A 19,756-nucleotide genomic window follows, 5' to 3' on the forward strand; every position below is an offset into this window, starting at 1 on the left:
CACAGACACTGGGGGGGTGCTCTAAAACATTGCAATATCTTGTAAAAATACATCATCTGCGAACTTTCATGCCCTGGCAATACATAATCTCATATATTTATGAAATGTAGTTAAGATAACGGGATGACAGCAGAGGGGGAAAAAGGAGTCAAGAAACAGCGTTCGATTGGCTGCTTGGTGACGTCACTGGATTTAGGCGGTCACGTAATTGCCTGCGCATAATGTACGTGAGCTCGTGCGTGGAAGTGCGTGTACCGTGAGATGAGGATATACATGTGATGTCAGTTTTTGTAGGCATGTTCCAAACTATGGGTTCATGCATTTTCGGTCGAGGGGAAAGCGGACATCAATGAATGTCAACACAAAGTTAAACCTAAAAGTGCTTGTCTGCCTTTGCCGCGCGACCTACTGCGTGTCACGCACGCTGTGGAAGCAGAGCATCTTTATATTTCAGTGCCAACAGTTGCGTTTAAGTGGCGTCGCAACTGGTAAATGAATAAATCACAAGTACCCACAACCATAGCTGCTGAAGCGTGTGCGTGTGTGTGTGTCACGTCGTCCTTCATCAAAGTGGCACGCGACGCTCGGGGTGCTCAACTCGTGACTGTCCCCCCACGTCGTAATTTAGCTAAACCCCCGCACTGCTACCAGTCGGGTTCCCACGCTCTTTTCCCTGTTGCCGGTTCGTGTTCGTGGATTTCACGCGTGTCTGCCCTTCCACGCCACACTCGCTGCACATCCCCATTACAACCACAACACGCGCTCGCGCACATCGCCATCCTCCTTGTGACACACGGTTGATAGCTAGCAGGCTAACGTCGCTTACCACTAGCCGTGACTTTGTTTTATCATTAGTTGCTTTATCAGATTGTTATGCGTTTACGTGAATATTGCTGAAGTACTGGATTATCTGCATCCCTGCTCGGCTGACCGGGAGCCGCCATGGAATGCCGTGTTCTCTCCATACAGAGCCATGTAGTCCGGGGATACGTGGGCAACAAGAGCGCCTCTTTCCCACTACAGGTAAATACAAACACCTTGCATCCATTATCGGTCATCGACGGACGAGCCGTAGGATGCCGTCTGACACACGTTCTTCTCTTTTACCTGCAACATGACTAAGGTTTAGCGCAAACATTAAACATGCAATCATCAATCTTCTGACTGTGCACGCTCATGGCATTAAAGTTCTTGCCGTTTTTGCCCGCAGAATCCAGGGTCCGTCATATACCCCCCTGTATAATTAAATTTTGATTGTTTGTTTTGTGGCTGTTGACTCTTTCGTTGTTAGTGCCGCTTTTTCGTGCTACACTTTTACCAAACCACCTGGAGATTGTTAATCATTGACATTCATCAGGGTACCACAGCAGCTCTTTAATATGGAACTATGTATTTATCGATGTCCAACGCCCAGATGTGTATTCAGAGGAAGTGATCAGTCCGATAATTGGCCCTTCGCCAATTTTCGGATAGAAACAGCCTCACTGTTAAGGTCCTACGTGATCCTTGTTTGCAGGAGCTTGTTAATGATCTTCACAGGAATGTATGGCACAGAAACTTTTTACCAGGGCGAAGTTTAGGGTTTGAGGCATCATCTGCATGCAGTACCATCGATGAATAATCAGTCTGATTTTTAAGGTGCATGACATATGTAGTACATTAATTGTGGGGTCTGTTCTCGGTTTCAGTACAGAGGATCATTTGTGTTGAATAAAATTCAAAACATACACTGGCAACAGTTGATAAGTAGAAATTGCACTTGTTTAAATGAAGACACAGGAAAAAAAATAAGATTTTTAAATGACACTTTTAAAGATGTGCTTTATATTGCAATTTAAAGGTCCACTGAACATGCGGTCATTAACTAGTTCTGGTGAAGAAGCGTGACCATTTAGACATGAACTCGTCTGTAGAGTTCCTGCCTGTATCCGTACAGCTGACCGTCCGCACGGGTGATGACGCTCGAACCACGTGCATCTCACCATCCTGCAATACAGTCTCTTGCCGTGAGACGTAGTCGGTCCATTTTTAGTGTCTGACACCCCAGGGTGTATTTTTGCCATTGTCCTGATAGCTGCTGGTCTTTGATGCATGTCTCCAGCATTCAGTGCAGCCATTTGTTTGACTGCTCCAGCTGATTAGGTCTGTTTGTACCAGCTACTCTTAAAGTGTTTATGCGTAAACGCAGTGCAACCAATCACAATTGGCAACAAGAACTCCAACCTACACTTCAAGATTGAGATCTGGACGGAGTCTGGTCAGAGCAGAAAAGCGGAGGCTGACGGATGAAATGTGACAGTATAGTAAGTGTTTCAGGCTGGTCCCCCTCCTCGTCAGGTTGTGAATGAATCCCTGCTGACGCTGGTGGACATGACCAACGGCAACAAGCAAAAAAAAAAAAAAAAAGAGAGATCGTGAGTCAGGGAGTCAGTGAATGAGCTGCTCTTTCTTTTTGTGGCCAAGATTCACTTGGTGATTAAGGAAATTATAACGGAGATGATGTCAGCACATGTGCAGGGCATCCCTCTTGCTCCATCATTTCAGGCTCATCGGGGGGCAGCAGAGGAAACAGGGCTCTGATTGGCTGCTGCAGGATCCCTCCTGATGATGTCACTCAGCATGGAGACGAGCTGCTGAGTGTGAAACTGGCAAAACATCCGAGCTTAATGTCCTTTACATGTCACTGCTGAGCAGCATTCATGCATCTGAGGGAAAGCTCTTTTAGCACCAGATATCTGTCAGGTAAAACATGTTTTAAGGAAGCAAACCTTAATGATAACCTCAGTCTTTGGAGTTGTCTCACCTCGGTGACCTTGAGCATGGGCTTTCCATGCGTATGGAATATGTGGCTGCATTTTGCATTAACTGAATTTTGCTTGAGGTGTGCATGCTAAATAATAAAACCTATAATTGACCACAGATATAATCTGTTTGATTCTCATACCAACCCATAGGTGTGCAACATTTAGCCCCTAGGTTTAGATGAGAAAGAGAGTTGGCCCAAGGGTAGAGCCATGGGGGACTCCACGGGCCAGAGAAAGGCAGAAGAAAACAGTGAAACGTGTGACAGTGACGACCTCACCTTGTCTATGAATTATAAATGTACACCAGTAACATCCCCAGAATGGGAATAATTCCTAAACATACACGTGACATGTCCATATGAACTCTTCCGAATGGATGCAGGTATATTTTTAGACTTGCAAAATCAAATCCGGAGAACTCGAGCTCATTCACTTTGGGTCCTGTGAGGCCGGGTGGTCATCAGATGTGTCCGTAGCTATTTCTGAGATGAAAAAGCTTTCTTTCATCCTTTTCTATCCTTGCCTTTATTTATACTGAGCTTTGTAAATAGTCTGTGTCACTGACTTGAGGCTTATGAATAGAATGTGGAGGGATTTGACCTAAATAACAGGGTAGTCTTCCTCCCGTCTCCTCCAGGAAGCTGGAAATACAGTTTAACATGGTTAACAGATGATGGGCTATGCTGACATTTACAGACCGTTGACTTCAAACATGATCACATTCGTATTCAGGGATTTGAAACTGAAATGCAAATATTGGCGTTAAAAATGCCACATGCAGGCTCTGCAAAGGTTAGAAAGTGTGTTGTTGTCGAGAAAAAGGTCGCGGTCATGGCTGCAGCTGATGCCATCGGGTGATGGAGTTCTAGTCTCACAGCAGAAAAGTGATGCTTCACAGTCGAGACTTGAATCCTGTCCAGCTTAAGTGCTTTTGGACTAACAACTTTGGGTCGTTAGCTTGGTTACAGTAAAAAAGGAACTGAGGAGAAGGCACTTTTACAGGCCGGGGACACATTTGTAGTTCACTAACTTTTCAAGGTCAGGTCAAATGTTTAGTCTCCTCGTGTGTTGCATATAAAGAAATAAGGGCTCCTTCTCTCACAATGAGGAGGATTATTCCAGTTAAATCAGATCAGGTAAGGAAAGGATGGATCACGTGGTTCTGTCATAACTGGGTCCGGACCATCACAGGCCACAGCCAAGGATTTGCTTTCATACTGTTGCAGATACCAGCTGGATTTAGGCTGGTTTCACTAGTAGGAGATTTGATCAATATTTGTGTGTGTGTGTGTGTGTGTGTGTGTGTGTGTGTGTGTGTGTGTGTGTGTGTGTGTGTGTGTGTGTGTGTGCGTGTGTCTGCGCGTGTGTGTCTGCGCGCGCGTGTGTGTGTGTGTGTGTGTGTGTGTGTGCGTGTTGTTTTTCAGGTCCTGGGGTTTGAAGTCGACTCCATCAACTCTGTCCAGTTCTCCAACCACACAGGTAGGACGTTCCAGACGTTTTTGTGACCTTTCCTTTTATTTGATGAGCATTTTGAGCGGCCCGAGCGTTATTAATGGTGATTACCAGGATAAGGATCCAGCACATTAGTGGAAAACAGGACACAGGAGACAGGACAGATGGATGTTTTTGAACTTTCTTTTCATAGATTATTGAAAATAAGCATCACTTATAAAATTGCTTCTATGCAAGATCCTAGTGTGTGCGAGGGGTGGGTTGTTTTGCTGCTGTTTGTGGGGGTGTGTGTGAGTCAGATTCTTTGGTGTCACGATGAGGGGACGGTTGAGAGACGATTATGGCTGAGTGAGTCAGTTTGGTTCTCGCCGGTGACATTAAAACTACAGCAGCTCGGCTGGGACAAACTTCATCCACATTTGAATCTGTACATTTATACTCTGGTGTGTTTGGAGCTCAATGCTTTTCGTATTAATCTGCACCGTCTTCCTGCTCTTTTGGTCTAATTTATTCCACTCTAAACCTTGAAAATGTGGCTGGGCTGGGAAGCTTTACATGTGTGACCAGCTGTTGCTTCGTTGCTATAATAATACACTTTTGGCCATTTTATGCCTTCGGGAGGCCACACACTCGTGGCTGGGAAGTGGCTCCACATTATCCACTCCGGGTTAGCAGCACCGATCAGGGCAGGACTCGAGTATCGGTTCCGACATCTCCTCCTATCTGTTTGTGTTGCAGCGCTGCAGTCGCGGTGTCAGTGGCCATTAGCATGTTAGCACATTCACGATGCTGTGAGCTACTTGCTTTTGCCCAATAACGTTCAGCCTTTCCATAAGCAGACCTTAAACACAGTGTATGTGTGCCTGCATATGCACCAGAGTATTTTGAATTCTTATTTTACGCAGGTGTCACTTTTGGCAATTCCACCCACCAAACACTTGAATACAGCTCTCAGTTCCGTCTGCTCCGTGTGGAAAAAACAGTTTTTCCTCATCCTTTGGATTTGTATTAAATCTGCATCACATTGAGGCAAAAGCATTTCCAGAGTTTAATTAGGTTCCTGTTATGAGTTCAAAAAACCATTCATAACCTGCTGCGGATAATTCCAGCTGACCTTCAGTCCAGGAAAGGTCAGGCCTCTTTGCAGTAACCAGTGAAGACATGATGTTCAAGCTCATTAATGACGCATAATAATGAATGATGTGTAATTTGTGTGAACACATAACTTTGCAGCATTGTCTTGTTGCTTCCTGTTAGAATAGAAGTGAAGACCGCTGGAGATGATGTCAAAACAGGCAGTTTAATCTCGGCAAGTTTCTTTTATTCAGATTTCTAATAAGGGAATAAGAGATTATATATTTCAGAGGTGGAGGATGTGATTTACCTTGATTTGTTGAAGACTGCGGGCTGATAATGGGGACAGTGAAGGTGAATGGAGGGGGGCAGGAAGTTTTTTTTGTGAACGGAGGATGAAGCAGCAAATGATGACGTCAGAGCTCTGATCTGTAGGCTTCACACACACACACACACACAGATGCACAAAAATTGCTCTCACTGCACATCTAGCTTTGTAAGCCCCTTTGGCTTTCTCTCTGCTTGTTGCTTAGCAACCAGAACCCCCACCACGTGACTTGGCTGTGACTCACCTGGAGCTGCGACATCATGGGCCTGCAGCACACATGTCATACGTTTGCAGACACATGCGTGCTCATGTAGCATACAACTGCATCTGTGCGCTGCTTCTGCACACGGAACACACAAATAGGTGTTTCTGCTTGTGCCTGATGGGAAACCTGCAGCCCGTGCTCATTTTAGCTGTTATTGTATGACAAGAACGCTCCCAAAGGTTCTGTCGATGATGATGGGCATGTTAGTGGGCAAGAGTATTTGTAATCAAGTGGAAAATGGGTCCCTGTCGTCCATGTTGCAGTTTAAAATGTCTCCTCTGAACTAAATTGATATGCACAGAAGGAAAATCTAGTATTTCACCACGAGCACGCAGAACCAGTTATCACATTAGATGTCGCATCAGGACCGCAGGCATTTGATGCTCGTTACACGTGTGATGGGCTCATTTGCACCTCAGTTAGAGCAAGCATTGACGGTTCTATTAGAACATAAACACCATTTCTCATCTTCCCTTTCCCCACACCTGCAGGTTACTCTCATTGGAAAGGTCAGGTGTTGACTGCAGATGAGCTCCACGTGCTTTATGAAGGAATCCGGCTCAATAACGTGCACCAGTACGACTATGTTTTAACAGGTGAATTTACAGTGTTGAGTGTTTTAGCTTAATCAGGGCAATGATCACAGTTTAGTCTGTGTGTGTGCTGACACGTGTTTGAATGTGTGCTTGCTTGTGTGTGTCCAGGATATACGAGAGACACATCCTTCCTGGAGATGGTCGTCGACATTGTGCAGGAGCTGAAGCGAGACAACCCCAACCTAGTGTATGGTAGGTACAGCCGTCCTATTAAATGATGCCTAGTCAAAGTAATCCATGATTCAAAAACCCTGTTTCAAAGTAGAGGTGACGGGATGTTCACAAGTGCTACTTGAGGTTTTAATTATAGCGCCCCCGCTTGGCAGAGGTGCGTCATTCTTTATTTCTGAGGGGACGATGAAGATAGATTTTTTTATCTGGAGGACAGATGATCAGTAACGTAAACGGGCGCCTTTTCCAGATGCTACTGAGTGTAAACTCGTCACTTATGTCGACATAAGTCGTCCAGCTCTGGCCAGTAAATTCTCTTTGACAGGTTTGATGCCTCCCTTCCCTTTACAGCTGTTTGACACGAGATGTGTGTTTGTCATTTCAGTGTGTGACCCCGTTCTGGGAGATCATGGATCTATGGTGAGATTCATTCAGTGTGGTGCTTTTGTGTATTAGGGGGATTTGTATTGTTTATTGCTGCATTATCACTGCTGCTGTATTCTGGGGTGTGTTTTCAGTGCTGGGTGGATTATTTGTGATCTGTCTAAAGAGTGACTCACGCTGCGTCTGCATATCACACACTGACATGGCTTTTTTTAAGGGATTTGCATCGCCTTCTGCTATGGAGATGTTCGGCTTATGTTTTGTGATTCCAAGCCGTCTTGTCGTTCCACAGTACGTTCCTCAGAATCTTTATCCGGTCTATAAGAACAAGGTGGTTCCTGTTGCTGACATTATCACTCCGAACCAGTTTGAGGCTGAGTGAGTACAATGTTTTTTCATTTTATTGATTTTGTTCTTGGAGTAATGTGCAACACGTTACCATAAATGATCTCTATTCCATTAAAACGGTTTTTATGTCGGGACGGTTGGCTCCTTGGCTTTTGTGTCACGCTGCGCCCCCTAGTGGTTCTATCTTCCGAATGCAGCAGACTTAACTGGCTTGTCGGTGCATGTTATTTTAATTTCTTTTTTACATAAATCTTGTTGTTGTGCATCTGTTTTAGATTGCTGACAGGAAAAACCATCAGCACAGAGAAGGATGCCGTAGAGGTAACGGATGACTTTGAACAGAACAAATCGCTGGTGACACACATGCTAAATATCTCACTTCACGACTGATCGCAGGTTATGGATCTTCTCCACGCTATGGGCCCAGACACAGTGGTCATCACCTCCTCTGACCTTCCCGCCAGACTGGGAGACCGCTTCCTTGTGTCGCTGGGGAGCCAGCGTCATGGTAACGCTCTGTTAAACGATGGAATGTGTATATCTGCGGCATGGCCACACTTAAACCTTTGCTCCATCTCGCAACCAGTTCGTCCCGACGGCAGCAGGACAACAGAGCGAGTTCGATTAGAAGTCCCTAAAGTGGACGCCGTCTTTGTAGGAACGGGAGATTTGTTTGCTGCGATGCTGCTAGCGTGGACGCACCACTACCCCAATGACCTAAAGGTACCAACACCCTGGAAACAACACACAATAGAACTCATACATGAAATACAAACCTCTGATTTGTCTTCAAAAATCCCCTCTCAGATGGCCTGTGAGAAGACATTTTCAGTGATGCACCATGTTATTCAGAGGACCATTTCCTATGCCCATGGTAAGAAAAAGTAGCTGCAAATTACCTGGACAAGCAGCCTGACACGTGTAAAGCAACATTAGCCTTCAGGACTGAGCGCGTCTCTCTGTCTTTCTGTCTGCTTCGACCTCCCTCTCAGAATTAGCCGGTCCTGGTCGGAGGCCCAGTCCACCCCAGCTGGAGCTGAGGATGGTTCAAAGTAAAGCTGACATAGAAGACCCTGCCATAGTTACGGAGGCCACGCTCATATCCTAACATTACTCACCCACCAGATTCGTACTAACACATAATGACTCTCATCCTTAAATCGCTCCGGTCCTGTATCTCAGTGAATATGTCATCACTGTAAACCATGACTGTCATCCAAAATCCTGAAAAAAAGAAAATCCTTGAGTGTTGTAACCCCCTTTAGTCCCCCCCCACCCTGAGCCCTTTAACCTGTTGTGCCCTTAAACTGAACCTTTAGCCTGTATCGGTGTCTTTTATTCCCCAAAGTCTGTTTGGAAACCAGAGCCACAGATCAACAGTTTGGTCCGCTCATCTCACCTGTAATGAATGGTGAATGTTACCATTTTTAATTATTTACTGTCATTTAATAAGGAAGAAAAATCATAAATACTGTTATACTATATATAGTAAATGAGAACGCACTCAAAGATTACAATGTGTAGCACAAAGCCAACAAAGCTCTGCGAGTTAAATGTCATGAGACGTTTAAGGTGTCAGATGAAGAAAATCACGTCTTCCTCCATTAAGTCGGAACCTGAAATTTCGAAAAGCATAAAACCAAAGGTGGCGCTGCTTTTGGTCCACTCCTTCATGCTCGTCCAGTACGGCCACCAAACGCCGCTCATCTCTGGCTCTGCCCACCACTGTTTCCTCCCCCTCCGTGTCTTACAGCAGTGACGTAATGGTGACCAAGTCTAACCCCCGAGACCCGTTAAAATATATAACAAAGAAAAAAAATCGCACAATGTATAGTTGATGTATAGATGTTGTACTATAACTGTAATGGACCATCTGTATGATATCTCTGATCAGTGTTGGGTCATTGTGTTGATGCTACTGTACTAAAGACCACACACATCACTTTATCAACAAATAGCGAGATGTTTGGGCTGGTTCTGGTACTGCTGGACCGGTTACATGTATATTTAATGATTTCATAAATTCTAAACGGAGAGCCGGGGCTGGCGGCGGCATCACCTGCGCATGCTGGAAAGTTCAAATCCCAGTGCCAGAACCAGCAAACATCAGGCCGGGTCGTACCCGGCTGAACTCTGGCCCAGAACCTTGCATCTTAGAGATGAGACACGGAAGTTCTGGAGCCCTCCAGATGTTAACAGCAGCTTTTTATTTTTTTAACTGGACCTAAAGATGACAAACACATCAAAAGGATCATTTTAAACAATTTTAATCAACAGTTGATTATGAAATTGGATGTGGATTTGATCTATATGTTAGAGGTCAGTGTCCCAGCTGATGGATGTGAGGTTCTGGTCAGACTGGTGTTCTACTGTACTGCTGTTGTTTCTCCATGGACTGTACTGTGATACTGCCTTAGCAACACCATTTACATCACAAATACTGAGGAGGAGGAAGGAGGGAAGCATGAGACGACTAAAACAGCAACTTATTTCTGTTCCCGCAGGGAAAAGTTTTCTTAGGTTTCCTTTTGAAATCTAGAATCACAGTAAAAATGTTCCAAAATGTGGGGGAAAAAAGTACAAAGGCAATAGTTTTTTGTACCGGTGTTGTCGGGTTTCCATATCACAAACCGGCCGCGGCTGCATCTGCTCCGGCTGGTGTCAGTCAGGCCGATTGCTCGGGTCTGCGTCTGTCATGTCCCTGTGCCAGAGTGTGTGTAAGTGTGTGTTTAAACGTCCTTTATGGTGACAGGGTTGTGTGTGTGAGTCCCCGAAGAGAGGAGGAAGGTAGAGGTGGTGTGTTCAAGTGGACAATCATTCTGTAGTTTTTTCCAGTGTTAAAAATAAAAGCTCTCTTTCTCATCGTCCCTTGAACCTGTCGCTCTTTTTAAAGCATCGGTGTGTGTTGAAATTCCATCGTGCCTCTGCTCGACTGTCCTCCATCTCCCACAGTTAAGACTGGAACCGGTTGGTCTTGTTGTCACGGATACCGTACCCAAACAAGCTACACAGTTCATCTGTATCTCTTCATCGGCTTTTTTGTACATTGTTGAAGTGCTTACTTGCTGCATTTTTAGGCTGGTTTGTAAACAGTGTCTTAATTTATCAGATTTTATAAAACTGATATCTTTGGTCAGTGTGACAGGAATTGTCAAGCACAGTTGGAAATTGACCTGAGCATCTTTCTCAAAGAAGATTTTGATGATTTTAGAGTAAAGCTACTAAGATAGCAGGATCCCCCCCACCCCCCAAAAATATCAATGATGGTCCCCTCCTCTCCTGATCCACAGGTTCATTGTCACCATCTTGGTTTATTTTTCTGTTCAAAACAAAGAAATGTAATAATCGTTGTTTGGTAACTGTTTTTAGTGCTATGTTTTTGAAGCTTTACAAGTATTTTCTAACATGTTACAATAAAAGATTGTAGTGTAAAAAAAAATCACATTTATAAAATATATATATATATATAGATATATGAGAAATGTATGTTCTAATGCAATAAAGAGATTAATAATTATGAATTTGGCTAAATGTAATATTTCTTTGCCTGTCGAGTATTCATCATACGGATATACTAATTGTCCCTCGCGGTCCTCCGTAGTGTTGACATTTTTAACGTCACTTAAGTGTCTGAGAATTTTATTTTTGTAAACAACTGGCACAAAATAACCGTCAATATGACATCGTGGCGTGCAGACGTCTTGTCGGTCCCGATTAAGCACAAAGAGTTGGTACATTTTTAGAGAGTCCGGAGGAGCTTCGTCATTGTTCCGTCCCACCGTGACAAACAGCTGAGCTAACGTTAGCCAGCAACGACAAAAGGGCCAAAATAGACTATGTGAAGAGAAACCATGGAAGGAATTCTGTACAAGTGGACGAATTACATGACGGGTGAGTTTTTATGGCATGTTTGATCTTACAATCTCTCAAATGAGAAAGGTTGTTGGTAAGCAGTGATGGTAGCCAAACACTGGTAATTAGCTGGACTGTGGAAGCTAACGGGCTACGTTCATAACGATACATGACATCTGCCTAATCTGGCATATAACTGCTGATTTAATTAATCAGCGACAACAATGTCACCATGTCAAACCTGATTACCTAGCATGTACATAAACCTACTCTTTGAGCGCGTTCAAATGCACCATTCATCTTGTTTGCATTACATTCTGTAGATTTTGTCTTGGTCTGCAGACGCCTTAAATTTATTGTGAAATATTTGTCTTCCAGTTCTGCCTTTTTTCTGCCTTATCGCCAATAAGGTTCACCTTTTTCATCGTGTAGATGAACCTTATTGGCGATAACATGCTGTCACTGATCACAACAAAGCAAGATCATTTTAAGTTTCTCTTAAATTCGCTGCAGCTTCTTTTGGGGAAATTAACTTGTCTTGTGCTTCATTCCTCAGGGTGGCAGCCACGCTGGTTTGTGTTAGAGAATGGGGTTATTTCCTACTATGACAGCGAGGACGATGTCGGTAAAGGAAGCAAAGGCTCCATCAAGATGTCAGTGTGCGACATTAAAGGTGGGCTTTCGTTCAGCCGATGACCTCACGATTCCTCCTTTACTTTTTAGCATTAACGTGGTATTTATGTTTCAGTTCACCCAACAGATCCAACCCGTCTGGAGTTGATCATCCCCGGCGAGCAGCATTTTTACGTCCGAGCTGTGAACGCTGCAGAGAGACAGCGGTGGCTGGTGGCATTAGGTTCTTCCAAAGCTGGAACGCTGGACGGCCACAAACATAAAGGTACACCGTAGGTGCATTATTGACTTGAAATGAAACACTTAGTTGCACACTAGGTTGAGGGTTTTTCCAGTTTGTGTCCATTTTCTGGGCCACTGTTGTAATCCTACGACTGGCCCACGGGCCCGAGATGTTGGTGGAATAGCACAGAAAGACTAGGTGGTGTTTTCAAGTCAATCTATCCCGACTGACATTGAAGAAAAAACAGAAACGACAGCTTTGACCTTTGAAACACCCAAAGTGATTCTGCATCTCTCTGCAGGTCCTGACGGTCTGAAGACAAAGATGTCTGAACTCCGTCTGTACTGCGACCTCCTAGTCCAGCAGGTCCAAACCATCCAAACACAGTACACTGCTGACACGGAAGCCCCTCCCACCGTCGAGGTAGCGCATCTCCTCTTTAGCCCAAACAAGGTTACATCTGCATCCTTAAAAGATTTTCGGCAACATCTGTGCTCATCTGCTCTGCAGGCGTCCCTCCTCAGTGCCACCTGTTCAACTTTCATCAGGACTTTGGAGGAGTGCATGACCCTCGCCAACCAGAGTTTGACCTCTGACCTCAGACCTACTGAAAGGGTAACTACGCCTCTTTTATCAGGAAGTTCAATTCTGCAGCCATGATCTTTGAGTTTATTAAAATAAAATCATCTGCGATCAAAAGCAGTAAAAATAACAGATGGGAGGCGAGTTTAATAAAAATGTCTTTGGCCTGTTATTGTTTGCTCAGATGAAGAGGTCAATCAGTCACCCTGGAACTTACAGTTTCGACAGGTATGTTTTTAAAAGGAACACAAGGATTTCTTTTTTTATCTTCATGTAAAAAAAACTTTTATAATCCACATAAAAAATAATCCAAGCATTTCTTTTAGAGAAAAAACCTATTAAAGTCAAAATTAGTCATGTACTCTTGTTTCAAATTAGAGTAGATATCAATGTTTAAAGGGTATTTTATTTGAATACCGGTTTTTCATACATTAACAAGTTTGACCACAAGGGGGCATCATTGAAACACTTCTAACACGACACTGAATTTATTTATTTTCATCTGGATTAAAGGAAATAAAAATGGAATTTCTTTCTGTTGGCAGAAATTAATAAGCAGCTTCAGATCACAACTGAACTTAAAAAGACCAATTTAATTTAATTTAACATGACCTGTTGAATGATAGCCACATTTTTCCACTTATCTAACGTATTGAATTCAGGACTATCATTTTTTTCAGGTCTGGTGTGCTGAAGGAGTATTTGAGTGCAGGTCAAAGGTCAGCTCAGCGGCGGAACCGGACCTGTTCCGACAGCTTTGTTTATGACGCTGAATGTAGGCGAACCTTTACATTTCATGTATACGTCGCCTGCGTTCCTTCTTCCTTGTTCACGCTTGTTTCATGCGTGTGTGTTTTCCAGGTGCCAGTCCAGGTTTCAGCGGCGACCCTGCCATCATCCCTGAAGAGAGGGGGCTCAGCGTGAGCCCGAAGACCACTCCTACTGACACAGACACCGACCTGTCCATCTGAGGATCTGCCCAGGGTGAAACCGGTCAGAACCACCGGCAGGAACCCGAGGAGCAACGCTTTCCCTCCTCGCTGGATGTTGTGTCAGCTGATCGAATGAACTGTTCTCCCAGGAGGGACGGACACAGAGCATCCGTGGAGCTCTGGGGAGCATGAAGCGGAAACTGCTGCACACGTGTTGAGCAAAAGAGCCGCGTTATTTAACCTCCTCTGCCTTATGAAGAACCTGCCTGATGTTTTCCTTCCTTACCTGTCGAGCAGCTTCTACCGTCCTCTTGAGGGCCAGAATAGTTACGCTGTCCTGCTAAAAAAGCAAAAGTTTAGACGGCGTCCTGTCCCTCCTGCCACATTTCTGTTTCCAAGGTTTTTGGTGGGTTGACAACAGCCTGCACTCAGTTTGCAGGTTCCTCAAGCTTCTCCTCACTACACCTTCATGTATCAAAAGCCAAAGTTGCACACTCCTGCACATCCTCACTCCCCCATTTCAGCCTGTTGTGCTTCAGAGCAGAGTAATGTAGGACCAAAGACTCCATCCGCAGACCTGAATGTGCTTCTGCGTCGCAGTGTTTGTATTTCTCTTGTCTTGGGGGGGATTCGTTGTGGCTCCCAGGTGTAGCTACCACAGATCCTGCTCAGTCAGACGGGTTCAGGCAGAGATTTCAGCTTAAAACTAAAAGCTGGCCGCTACTGTTGGCCGATACGTTGCTCAGAACAGTTCTGTCAGTTCAAGAGTTTGTTTCAGCCGAGCTCATGACAATCCTGACGCGATGCCTGACGTCCAACCTGTGAAGTATTTTCCACGGATTTCGTCACTCCCGACCCGTTTGTGGAAGCAGCTGCCTTCCCATCAACTTTCGAATGCTGATGGATTATTTTTACCCGCTGACCTTTCGTGTCTTTTTGTTTGTGGCCATATTTATCTGTATGTGCGTGTGCACGTCGACACGCGCACATCTGTGTTAACGTACAGTATGTTTTCACGTGCATCACTGCTGCTGCATGTGATTTCTCCTCTGTATTTTTAGATCTTTGTACTGTACAGCTTATAAGAATACCTGAAGAAATAAATATGCAACAGCTTGCTGCTGGAATACCTGCACGCGTCATTTCAATCATTTAATAGGTAATGAGGACACATTACTGGAGTCATCGCTGTATTTGCTCGGGGCGTGTGTGAGCGGTGAGATCCGGCAAATGTTGACGTAAGGAATATTTGAGGACAATCAGCTCATAGCCTGGTGACCAGACTATCCCGGACACAGTATGGGTACGTACGTTTGCACTATTCTTATGAATATCAGGTGTTTAGTGGGTTTTTTAGTGTTCAGGTGTTTTGGTAATTCCATCATACGCCTTTCTTGAGAAAACTATTGAGCTAAGCCAGATGTGATTTGGAAATCAGCAACAATGCCCTGTATAAAATGCTGTATGATTAAACGTCACTTTTGACAACGTGGGATCTTTACCTGTAAAAGTTGAGGTGTTTTCCTAAAGTGTGCAAAGTACAGATGGAAATCCATCATTGAGAGAGGGATTACTGTGAATACTGTCTTCAAGGGAGGGGGTTTCAACAACCAGAGTAACTTCCTGGGAAACTGTGATGTAGTGACAGATTTCCAGAGTAAAAGCACCTCCGCTGTTTTCTGCCCCACCAGACCTGCAACCAGCTGAGAGGATCAGTGAGGATGAAGGCCAACATCCAGAAATACTCGGGGTACTGCATCTATATGCTTCCTCGTCCAATCTCATCGCAGCTCAATTTGTTTTAAAATCCATTATGACTTAATTATTCTGGCCAACAGGACGGCGTGGACCCGAACGCAGACGGCGGGAATGTCGACAGTCCAAGCCACACGCAGGTAGCATTTCCATACTGAGTCAAATAAAAGTAAAGAGATGATGTGCTCTGATTTAATTGGGTTATGAAAGAACCGACTGTTTCTTCCTCTCCCTCCAGTCCAGCCCACCCCCCGGATTACCTAATCTGTCCCGCTGTGCTGCCTGCTACAATCACAAAAAGAACTTCTTGTACGGAGGCGACGGTGAGTCCAGCTCTTCCGCCGGAGATTCTGGACCAGAGGTGGACTGGGATTCAGAGCCGGAGTCCCTCTCCAGCAGCAGCAGCAGCAGCAGCAGCAGCAGCTCTGTTGAGGAGGACGAGCAGCAGAAGCGCTCTTCTCCTGCTGCGTCTGAAGGTGGAGGGAAAGACGAGGAACGAGAGGACGGGGGACAGGTCGCTGAAGGAACGCTGCAGACCGAATCTCAGGATGCCCCCGCCTCCTCCATTCTGCAGTCGAGGCCCACACCACGTCCGCATACTGTGGTCTCCACCCTCCACCTGCGGGTGTTACCTCAGGAACACGCCGGGGACGCCGTCTGTATCATCCAACTGCACGAGGAGAAAACAGAGGAACGCGATGGAGAACAAGGAATCTACCATCTGCCTCCACAGACGGGCTGGTCACACGCTCCGTCACAGCAGCACCAGCTGTCATACCCCCAACAACAGCATCTCCAAGCATACCAGATGTTTCCCCAGCACCTCCCCCCCTTCCTAGCTCAGGGTCAAAGGTCACCACTGACTCTCCACAGCCCTCCCGTGCGGCACCGGCCAGCGCAGCACGTTTGGCCTCAGCCTCCATATGCAGCTCAGACACATCTGGGCCCGCAGGTTCCACAGCAGTGCTGGTGCTGCTACAACAGGGTCTTGCCTCCTTTTGGGTACCAGAACCAAAACAGTAACGGTTAGTAACAGTTCAGCAGCGTTGCGGTGGCGAACACAGCTTTTAAACAGGGGGAACACGCCAGGATGTCCGTGTTGTGTTGAGTTTACTCCTTTAAGCCCCCAGCGAGCAGCGCTCAGAACACATCTTCTAGAAAGAGAACGTAAATAATCATCCATCATCATTAAAACTGGAGGAAAAACACTTTCTCTCAACCTCAACCGTTCCCCACAAATGGGAGGTAAAAAGGGCTTCTTGAAGAACCCAGAGTGGTGGAGCACACTTGCACCGTCAGCCTGATTTGAGCTGCGATGGAAACACGAACTCAGATCACTTGATTTTTCTTTTTTTTTTAAACCCAGATAAATAAATTTCTGGAAAGTTTGGTAGGAAATGGTCTATTCCTGTTCTTGGATTTAACTTTTGATTACAAACAAAAACATTTGGGGTTTTAAAGAGGTACATCTACACTCTGTGCCAGTGTTGTAGCACCATCTCCATAGCAACAAGGAATAAAGGCTCAAGTGTCAGTAAAGAGGGGATGGACATTTAGGTTACTGCATCATTTCTTAGCCACTAATTTCCATTTTTTTCCTGTAACCCTTTACAGCTCCATGGAAGAATGTTTTTCCGTGATAAAAGATGTAAGCGGTAATTCTTTGGCCTTGAACAAGACGCGGCAGCTCAAGCCTTCCCTTCAAATTTCAGGGCTTACAAGGTTCCCTGTCCTCCACCAGGTCAACCTGTTGAGATGATGGTTGTGGTATTCTGCCCTGTTACAAAAGGCTCCGCCCAACGTGGGGCTCGAACCCACGACCCTGAGATTAAGAGTCTCATGCTCTACCGACTGCGCCAAAGCTGGGGAACAATAGTCTGTATAAGATGGGGAAGAAGGGGAAAAAAGGGGGAAGAAGAGAAGGAAAGACAGAAGTTCGAATCCCACCCGACCCAAAAATGATAGAATTATTTTTGTAGGAATGGTTTGTAAAACTTTTAATTTATAACAAAGAGAATATGTATGTACAATTGTGATCAAAATGACATTCACATTTAAGCATTTATAAAGCTGAAATTGTCAAAGAAACAAATGAAACCTTGATACAACTATGAAATAAGATGTAAAACTTGCAGTGGAACTCAAAGGGCAGAACAGCCCACAGGGATAAGCATATTAAAAGTAACAATATTGCATTACTGTCTCATCTGCTTCAGCCACTGTTCCTTGGTGAGAACCTCAGTCTTTGGACAGTATATTTTTCCTTTGTACTGAAGAGGGTGGCTGATGGTCCACTGGAGGCAACTGCAGGATCAGTTCGGCGCACCCTTGGTTTTGCCTGTCCAGCTGTATTTGCTGGCATATTGTATGTGTGCAGCTGGTAACTGGGGGCTGCTGTTGGTACTGTGGCAGAGAGATGGGTTTTGTTTTTGCAAAGGGCAATGGGTCAGCTGGCCGTTGCACACCTTGCAAAAGAACAGACGCCTCCCGACCCTTCAGCCGTTGGTTATACCACTGCATGAGGGTGGTCTGGTTCACTACAACACGTTGAAGGGTTGTCTGCTGCATTAGTGTCCCATTGCACAGAACCAGCTGCCGGATCTTTTTGTAGTCCTGTAAAATTAGAGACCATCGAGATCGCTGTGTTGTCCTCTTTCTTTGGGGCTCGTGTGAATGTTGCAGCCTCACGAAGATGGTCTCAATCAGGCGACAGCAGTTTGGCCACTGAGCTGGTGAACACACCGTTTTGTGCTTTCTACCCCAGGAGTGAGCACAGCCTTCTTTTTAGGAGACCTGAAGCGTCCAGTTAGCAACCGGTCCTGATGTCTTGCAGCATACACAATCCTGTCTTTGTCAAATTTGCCAAGACTCTGCCACAAACCCAGAATGGTGCTAACTTGTTGATTGTTCAGGGTCAATCCTGTCTGCTCTCGTAGCTCCACCAAGTATTCAGCCAGTTCATCTACACGGTCCGTTCCAGGAATGCTGCGGTTGTCTCCAGCCTGGAAAATAAAAACTGATATTTAGCTTCTGTGGCATCACAATTTCCTTGTCACTACTTAAATTCTTGCAGACAGACAGATGTCAGGGACCCGACGAGAACCCAAATGTGACACCAGAGTTCGATGGAACACAGCTTTATTATCAGGAATAGACAGCAGACAGGATTCACCGGGGAGCAGGCAGGATAGAATAGTTGGGGAAGGTGGAAGGTGATCTATAGATCGACTGAGAATTTATTTATTTATCACTTACATCCTGTTGTGAAGAGGACATGGAAGAAGGAAGCTGGGGCTGAAGCAAAACTGTAGATGACTGAAGAGGAGGCACTGCTGGAGGTGGAGGAGGCACGGCTGGAGGTTTTTTTGGTAGACATTTTCTGTCATGTTATAACATAACATAACTCAGCTGCAGAGGGCACTTTTCTATCTGTAACAACAAAAAAAATCTTACTCTTGTTTCACATAACATAATAGCTGACTAATAAATGTGTAAACACCCTGCTGAATGTAACAGTTCACCGTGTTAAGTTCTTCAGAGGTATTTTTATCCTGCTAATAGTTATAAATCTAGATAGATTATATCCTTTCTGTCTATACCTGAGGGAAAAATGTAGTCTGCTATCTGAAATGATTAATGTAAGTCGTTTTAGGTTGGTCGTTTCACCTGAGTGTAAAGGTCATGCCATTTCTTTGGTCTGTCATAACATAAGATAATGTTATAACATAACAAGTAATCAGAAACGACGCAGTCCAGCGTACAACTGCCAAAGAAAACAAGCAATTTCATCGGCAGAAAAAAAAATACAACCAGCTAAAGCTCCGGCAGCAACTGCACAAACTTTATTGCAAAACTCCCGATGATCAAGTTACATTAGCGTTACAAATGCCTGACATGACTTGGACATATTGCATTAAGCATTTACGGTGATATTTTATGTGAAATGAAAAAAAAAACGTAACGAATAACAGACCGCAATTTGCGCACGTACCTTGTCAAAATCCACGGAGACGTCCGGAATAAACAGCGGGCAGATTTTTAAATAATAAATCAACTCGAGGATCGATTGACTTTTCCAAAGATTGAGACCGCAGTTCGCAGTTTAATTTAAGGCGGGACGTCGAAAGATTGAATCGCGCATATGATTGGCTGTTGAAAGATTGAATGGCGCATATGATTGGCTGTTGAAAGATTGAAAAGCGCATATGATTGGCTGTTGAAAGATTGAATGGCGCATATGACTGGCTGTCGAAAGATTGGATCGGCGACGCGACTGGCTGTCGAAAGATTGAATGGCGCATATGACTGGCCGGGCTTATACAGCTTTTCGCTCGTCGGGTAGCGCCAGCCGGGCTTG

The 19,756-nt window shown here is 44.9% G+C and overlaps 3 protein-coding genes and 1 non-coding gene across 4 annotated transcripts; 3 read left to right on the plus strand and 1 right to left on the minus strand.

The window, feature by feature from the left end:
* Positions 1 to 537: 537 nt before the first annotated feature.
* LOC101069818 (pyridoxal kinase-like) lies at positions 538 to 10,564 on the plus strand. The gene is made up of 11 exons (XM_003963917.3): positions 538 to 1,023; positions 4,229 to 4,283; positions 6,415 to 6,519; positions 6,628 to 6,711; positions 7,076 to 7,110; positions 7,367 to 7,452; positions 7,698 to 7,743; positions 7,819 to 7,930; positions 8,009 to 8,145; positions 8,230 to 8,296; positions 8,415 to 10,564. The coding sequence occupies exons 1-11, from the start codon at positions 943 to 945 to the stop codon at positions 8,528 to 8,530; spliced, it is 924 nt and encodes a 307-aa protein (XP_003963966.1). The 5' UTR covers positions 538 to 942; the 3' UTR covers positions 8,531 to 10,564.
* Positions 10,565 to 10,998: 434 nt separating this feature from the next.
* Positions 10,999 to 14,771, plus strand: plekha3 (pleckstrin homology domain containing, family A (phosphoinositide binding specific) member 3). The gene is made up of 8 exons (XM_003963916.3): positions 10,999 to 11,313; positions 11,831 to 11,947; positions 12,023 to 12,172; positions 12,432 to 12,553; positions 12,641 to 12,745; positions 12,897 to 12,940; positions 13,393 to 13,487; positions 13,574 to 14,771. Exons 1-8 carry the CDS (start codon positions 11,274 to 11,276, stop codon positions 13,681 to 13,683), a joined length of 783 nt encoding a protein of 260 aa, XP_003963965.1. The 5' UTR covers positions 10,999 to 11,273; the 3' UTR covers positions 13,684 to 14,771.
* Positions 14,772 to 14,943: 172 nt separating this feature from the next.
* LOC105416349 (uncharacterized) lies at positions 14,944 to 17,330 on the plus strand. Its single transcript, XM_011603185.2, has 4 exons — positions 14,944 to 14,947; positions 15,336 to 15,394; positions 15,483 to 15,539; positions 15,638 to 17,330. The coding sequence occupies exons 1-4, from the start codon at positions 14,944 to 14,946 to the stop codon at positions 16,427 to 16,429; spliced, it is 912 nt and encodes a 303-aa protein (XP_011601487.1). The 3' UTR covers positions 16,430 to 17,330.
* trnak-cuu (transfer RNA lysine (anticodon CUU)) lies at positions 17,194 to 17,266 on the minus strand. Its single transcript has one exon. It is a non-coding gene; the product is annotated as a tRNA-Lys (tRNA).
* Positions 17,331 to 19,756: the final 2,426 nt, after the last annotated feature.

The sequence above is a fragment of the Takifugu rubripes genome, chromosome 4, assembly GCF_901000725.2.
Source record: "Takifugu rubripes chromosome 4, fTakRub1.2, whole genome shotgun sequence".
Lineage (NCBI taxonomy): Eukaryota > Metazoa > Chordata > Actinopteri > Tetraodontiformes > Tetraodontidae > Takifugu > Takifugu rubripes.

Excerpts from the sequence above, each read along its gene's own strand:
- LOC101069818 (XM_003963917.3), top strand. The coding sequence starts at position 943 with ATGGAATGCCGTGTTCTCTCCATACAGAGCCATGTAGTCCGGGGATAC. Across the intron at positions 4,284-6,414 it reads CCAGTTCTCCAACCACACAG|GTTACTCTCATTGGAAAGGT; the intron begins GTAGGACGTTCC and ends CCACACCTGCAG. Across the intron at positions 7,931-8,008 it reads GCTGGGGAGCCAGCGTCATG|TTCGTCCCGACGGCAGCAGG; the intron begins GTAACGCTCTGT and ends TCTCGCAACCAG.
- plekha3 (XM_003963916.3), top strand. The coding sequence starts at position 11,274 with ATGGAAGGAATTCTGTACAAGTGGACGAATTACATGACGG. Across the intron at positions 11,948-12,022 it reads GTCAGTGTGCGACATTAAAG|TTCACCCAACAGATCCAACC; the intron begins GTGGGCTTTCGT and ends TTTATGTTTCAG. Across the intron at positions 12,941-13,392 it reads GGAACTTACAGTTTCGACAG|GTCTGGTGTGCTGAAGGAGT; the intron begins GTATGTTTTTAA and ends CATTTTTTTCAG.
- LOC105416349 (XM_011603185.2), top strand. Across the intron at positions 15,395-15,482 it reads AACATCCAGAAATACTCGGG|GACGGCGTGGACCCGAACGC; the intron begins GTACTGCATCTA and ends TCTGGCCAACAG. Across the intron at positions 15,540-15,637 it reads ACAGTCCAAGCCACACGCAG|TCCAGCCCACCCCCCGGATT; the intron begins GTAGCATTTCCA and ends CTCTCCCTCCAG.